This window comes from Gavialis gangeticus, unplaced genomic scaffold, assembly GCF_001723915.1.
Source record: "Gavialis gangeticus isolate Ggan-Ray unplaced genomic scaffold, GavGan_comp1, whole genome shotgun sequence".
Taxonomy (NCBI): Eukaryota; Metazoa; Chordata; order Crocodylia; family Gavialidae; genus Gavialis; species Gavialis gangeticus.
The window spans coordinates 17021424-17027530 of NW_017728993.1; the positions used below are offsets into that span (position 1 = coordinate 17021424).

Consider the following 6107-nt stretch of genomic DNA (forward strand, 5'->3'; position numbering starts at 1 on the left):
AGTCCCACCAAGTCTCCGTAATCCCCACAATGTCCGGGCTGGTGTCAGCCAGCAGGAGGGCAAGTTCCTCCTGCTTGTTCCCCATGCTACGGGCATTAGTGTAGAGGCATTTCAGGCCTCCTGGAGATGTGGTTACTGACCCCCTAGTCCCAGCGATCCCCTTGTCCCCATCTCTTACCTGTTTGTCCGCTGAGCTTGCCGGTCCGGGCTGGGCTATAGTTGCGGGTGCCGGTCCGGTGTATCCTCCGCCCTCATCTTCCCCTTCCCCTGACGAGCCTTCACTATGTTGAGTGAATTTGGGAGTGACGCCTAGAGTGTATTGATAGGACAGAGCCAAAGAGAAGTAATTAAGTTTTGTCTGTTTCTAGTTGAAAAACAACGTGGGATTTTCCGGGGGGTGGGGGGTGAGGAACTTTTTTTTTAACATTGCTTACTGGGAAAGGTCAAAAATATAATGTACCAGAACTTTGGATTGTCCATGGGAATGAAAGTGAGGGTTTGGAAAAAGGTTAGGAGGGAAGATTAAACTCAGGTTTTATAAGGGTTTGAGATGTGGTGCGATAGCTAAATCCGAGACTGAACAAGAGGATGTTGATTGAAAGTTGCAAGGTAGAACATATTAGTCATTAGGTCAGGGACGTAAGTGGATGAAGTCGCCTAGATCAGGGATACTCAACCCCAGCCTGTAGAGCCATGTCATCTAATCCATGGGGCTTCCCAAGGATCTGGAAATTTGGCTTTGGGCAGAGCATTGGCAGCATTAATTGCTGCCTCCATGGTAGCAAATTTTTGGAACCTAGGGGAGACCCAGGGGCTGGATAATGTGGTCCTGCATGCCACATCACACCAGTATGCAGCCAGATCCAGGTGTGCTGGATCAAACTGGCACATGGCCAGATTGGGCTGGTATACCCATGGCAAGGTGGGGCACAGCTGGATTGGGCTCTTGCAGGGCCCGCATGGAGTACAGCTGGATTGAGCTGGCATCACTCATCCACTGTGGAGCCATAAACTTGAGCAACACTCTCCTAGACTAATAGGAACAGTTCTAGTTAATAAAAGTGTGCTCAAGGAGGTTTAAAGTATGAGGAGATGCAGAAGAAAAAGAAAAGTAGAAGGAAAGTCTGAGGGGAAATAGAGAAAAATGTGACTGAAATGTTTCAAAGGCAAGAAGCAAGTCCAGAGAGAAAAATATTTTTAAAAAAGTCCTCCTGCAAAAAAAAAAAATGCAGGAAGCAGGGATAAGGTGGGTAGAGGTCTACATTGGCTATGATCAAGCAAAAGGGAGGGGGAGCAGGGGGCTGGACAGATGACCTCATCGCACGTGTCCTCACAAGCGAGAACATGCATTTCCCTGGAGACAGATACCAGCGGCACATATTTGTGTTGCTGCTACTTGTCCCTGGGCATGCCCTTGCACACACGCTCTGGCATGCAGCAGATTGCCTTGGGTGGGGTACGGGAGGCTGCGGCCAGCACCTGGGCTGGCCCCAGAAGCCGTACCTGGGATCCTGGGGGCCTCCTGGGGTTGCAGCAGGAGCGATCTGGGTGAATGGAGCCTGGCCAGCAGCCAGAGCATGGCTGCAGCAGACCAGGCTTCTGTTTCGGGCGGCGCGTGCTGCAGCCGTGTGAGACACCTTGCTTTGCTGCAATTTTTTAGACGCAGGGAGTTCCTGGTATATCATTTTTTCTTCCACACTGCAAATATGCACCATGGAGAACCCTTTTACATGTTCTGTGTGCTTTTTCCAGTGGCTTTTCAGGCACCGCAGAGTGCATGTTTGCACTAGTATAGACACGCCCGTATGTTCCTTTTCAGCCCTACTTTCCTATGCTCCTGTATGTGGAAATTGAAGCCTGTAAGATATAATAAAGAAATGAGCTATGAGAGAGAGAGGATACAGAGGACCAGGAGGTGATTAAATAGTGGTTATTTGGGGAGGGAGGGATTATATATGGCTGTTGTATTTTTAACTGAAAGGGGTTTTTTGTTAAAAAATCTCTTGTTTGTTTGCTTACTGTGGTTAATGTAAGAGGAAGAAGCAACCCCACTTGATGTACAAGTTTCCAGGTCAAATTGTACAGCTACAGCAATAATGTCTTTTATCTGTGAACATTTGATCTGAAAGCTACCAGAAGACTAAATAGAAAGCCCTACAAAGTGACGTTTTGACAGTCAGTTTCCTGAATATGTCTTTACTTTTAAAGATGCTAATTTTTAACACTAGATTCCAAGATAACTATCCAGTGAAGGAGAAAACATGGGCAGGATTACATAAAAGTTCATTGTCACATATAGATACTTATTTTCATTTCAAGTTTATCAGTTGACTATAATGTGACTTTTTAATAAAGCAGAAATATCCCACAATTTTTAATAAATATTATCCTCTATAGTGAATAATAGACATTCACTGTTGGTGTACAATGATTATACAGGAACGCCTATAAAGAATCCCAGAGGATCTAGTTCCTTAAATGGTACTTAGGAACAGTATGTATCTGAGCTATATTTATTACATTTTGTCCTTCAGTCTTTTCATGAGAACAGTCAGATCTGCAAGGAGCTGAAGAGGAGAATGCATAGCATAAATACAGTTCTGGACTGCACTATAATATGTGCTTATTTGAAATGCAGTGTAGTAATAATTTAATAGTGTAGTTCAAATAGATGACTATCAGACAGTAAGTAAAATATATAAATTGGGTAATGAATTATTATTATTTGAATGATCTTTTTTCTAGATCCTTTTGCACTAAAGAGAAATGTTGCACGAAGCCTAAATAGCCAGATGGTGTTTGAGTACATCCTGGAGCGATTCCGGACAGCATATAAATATTTTGCATGTCCACAAAGTAAAGATGGGACTAAATCCAAACCAGATACCAAGAAAAAAGAAAAGGGAAAAATTAGCAACAAGAAATCTACAAAATCTGGAGACTCTGTAGCCAATTGTTGCCTTCCTCAGGCAGATAAAGTTGGAGAAAAACAGAACACAGGAAGTGGATGCAACATGCAGGAGAGTGAAGTTGAATGTAATGAAAAGGAATCTGCTTCCAGGAAATGTATTCCCAAGAACAAAGACAATGTATTGGCAAATAAAACAGATGTGTTAGACTCTAATTATGAAGAAGACAGAGGGGAAACTGTATCCCTTATTCCTAGTGAACGCTGTGAATTAAAGCAAAAATTACTCAAAGAGCAAGATGATTTAGAGACTTCACAAATTTGTGTCAATGAAGATGAGTTAAGACACCATTGTCATTGCAGTGAACATCAGTCGTATGACTCAAATTCTATTAATGAATTTTCTGATGCTGAAAGTCAACAGAATTCAGTAGCAGAACGTTCACAGAAGAATACGTGCGCTAGCACTAGCACGGCAGCTACCTCGCTCAACTGCAAAGCAATGGTAGAAGTTTGTGACCTTAAAGATGAAGACAGACTCTGCACAGAAGAAATGCATTATGTGTTTGATAAGTTTATTTTGACTTCCGGAAAGGTAAGATGCGTTTTAAAGATGCTCAGATGGATTTTTTTTTAATTGCTACTACATGAACACATCAATAAAACATGCACTGTATTTACCCAAATCAAAGACAACTTGAAATTTAAGATGACCCCTAAATAATTAGATTCTATATATAGACAGCATATACATTTGTTACAGTTTTCCATGTATAGAATCTAAATATTGGAGGATCATCTTAAATTTGTCCCTGCCACCACTGCAGCAGGGAGCAGGTGGTGGGGTCGTCAAGCAGTCTGACCCCTGCTCCCTGTCTCGCTGTGCCTGCCCCCTACCCCTCCCCTGCTTACCTTCTATTGTAGCTCTGACCCCATTCTGGCTGGGGGCACAAAGCACCTAGTGGCCCTGGCACATCCAAGCAGCTTGTGGCAGAAGCAGCACTGGCCTTAGGATCATGGTGGGGTCGGGGCTGCTGCCAAGCAAGAGAGTGCCAGAGTGGGGCTGGAGCTGTGATTGAGGGTAGGAGACGGTGGGGAGCAGTTGTGGGGGGGAGGATTAGAGGGAGCAGCAGCAATGGCTGTGACTCTGACCCTAAGCCCAGGTTGAAGCAGGAGCCAGAACTGCTGCAATTGCCTTCCCCCGCCCCACCCCCCATACTTGAATCCAAGATGAGGAGCTCCCCCCTGCATTGCTTTCCCCCCCCAGTGCTGAATGCAGGGGAAAGCTCATCTTGGATTTGAGTAGATGCACTACTTGGCTGCAAAGTACATCACTTCACTTTGTGATAGACGTACATCCTTCAGATGCATTGTTTTGTTACTGTCCCATTGCCTGTCATGAAAAGCCAGTGTCTCTGTTTAACTCTACTTGCTCTCTGAGGACAGTTAGTTTATAGACTAGAAAGAAGGTAATGTGAGGGTATGGCGATGGGTTGAGAGCAGCTGTAACACGATGTTATTAGCACCATGATCCCTTTTCCTGAAAAATAATCAGGATTTGCCCTAGTGGGGGACATCATATGTGATCATGCCAGGTTATAGAAGTATTGACTGTTGGCAAATATTACTTAGATCTTACTAGAAGTACTGTTCATGTAGAACCACTGCTGTGCCTATGCTCACTCCTGAGGACTGCAAGGTTTGCATTCACCATATTCCCTTCCTCTGGGAAAAGGAACAGCCATAAATTTGATGGTAGAAATTTCTAGACTTTCAGTGTAAAAAAGGTCAAGCAGCCCAGCTCGGGCATCATCTTGTCTGCCCAAACTGAGAGAAGGACCTGATCTGTCTGCAGGCCCTACAGAGCTGGCAGGCCTCCCTGGGTTAAATCCCAGGTGGGCTTTTCCATGGGAAGCTCTTGAAAGGCACCCTTTGGCGTTGGCCTTCAGCTGGGGATGGAGGTGAGGACTGAGGGTTATTCTTTTATTTCCTCCTTTTGAATTTATATCCCTTGTATAAAGGGATATAAATGTTGTATTTGTTGGAGGGAGGGAGAGCTATTTATGCATTTTAAAGGCCAGCTGCAGGCCGAGCTGGGTGTGGGATTAGGCGGGACGTTGGGAGAGAAGGGGAGGATCTCCTTTGCATGGGAGGGAGAGGAGGGAGAGAGTGGGTGGCATAGGAGAAAGTGGATAGAGGTTTTTATATATAGGGCACATCTGCACATGATATTAATGCTCTTGAATAAACTCTGGCATAGTTCACACCGGAGTTTATTACTCCCAGGCGCAGCATTTACACATACACCTAGGACCACAGCATGTTGAGCCAGTACAGCTGAGCCCTGGCTGGCAGAGGGCCCGGAGGAGTTAGGTAGCCAGCCCAGAGCTGCTCCATCCTGGCTTAGTGTGCTGTGGAGGGGCTGGCTGGGGCACAAGGATGTTATAGTGCAGGGCCAGCTGGCAGGCAGCCCTGCACTGTAAGACCCTTGTGCCCCAGCCAGCCTTGGCCATTGTCTACAGGTGTTTTGCAGCGCACTAAATAACTCTGCCAAAGGATAGTATTTGTCCCAGACAGTACCATCCTACAGCAGAGCTGATTAGTTTACTATGACCTAATAGTGCTGCACATGTAGACAGTGATGCTTTACTGTGGAGCTAATTAGTCAACTGCAGTAAAGCATACATGTAGCTGCCCCCATAGATGTTAGTGTGGTTGGGATGGACCAGAGGATTTGCGTTCCTGCGTAATAGCTGGGGTAGTAGGAGTGGGTAGGTGGAGTGGAGTGAAGCTCTAAAATGTTGGTGTGTCATTTGGGGAGTCTGCTTTTTATCTGTGGGTTGTTATAATTTATTGTAAGCTACTCTGAGCCTTTCTGGGTAGAAGGGATATAAAGTGAAATAATAAATAAATAAGTAGAGAAAAGACCTGCCAATACAGTGGTCAGAGATCTGCCGACCTTCTGTTGTTAATCAGATGTTTGGGAGCAAATCGATAGTAATCAGTTTTCATCAAGCCAAAATCCTAAAGTTCTCAGAGACGAAAGTCCTGGTCACGAACATGATCAGTGACTCCGGTTTGATCAGATCTCTTTATTTTGGCTGTCACTGGAGGAATTAAATTGAAGTTCAGGGAAACTGGTCCTTTAATTCTGAAAAACTGTATTATAGTTTCATAGTTTCTAGGGTCGGAAGGGACC

At 44.9% G+C, this 6107-nt stretch overlaps 1 protein-coding gene across 9 annotated transcripts in view; it reads left to right on the forward strand.

Moving 5' to 3' along the window:
- ZCCHC11 (zinc finger CCHC-type containing 11) overlaps nt 1-6107 on the forward strand; it is a 93655-nt gene that overhangs the window by 57730 nt on the left and 29818 nt on the right. For all 9 annotated transcript variants that reach the window (XM_019501295.1, XM_019501301.1, XM_019501300.1 and 6 more), the window contains one exon: nt 2746-3503. In XM_019501295.1, coding sequence (XP_019356840.1) covers nt 2746-3503 — 758 coding nt within the window. The remainder of the gene's footprint in view (nt 1-2745; nt 3504-6107) is intronic.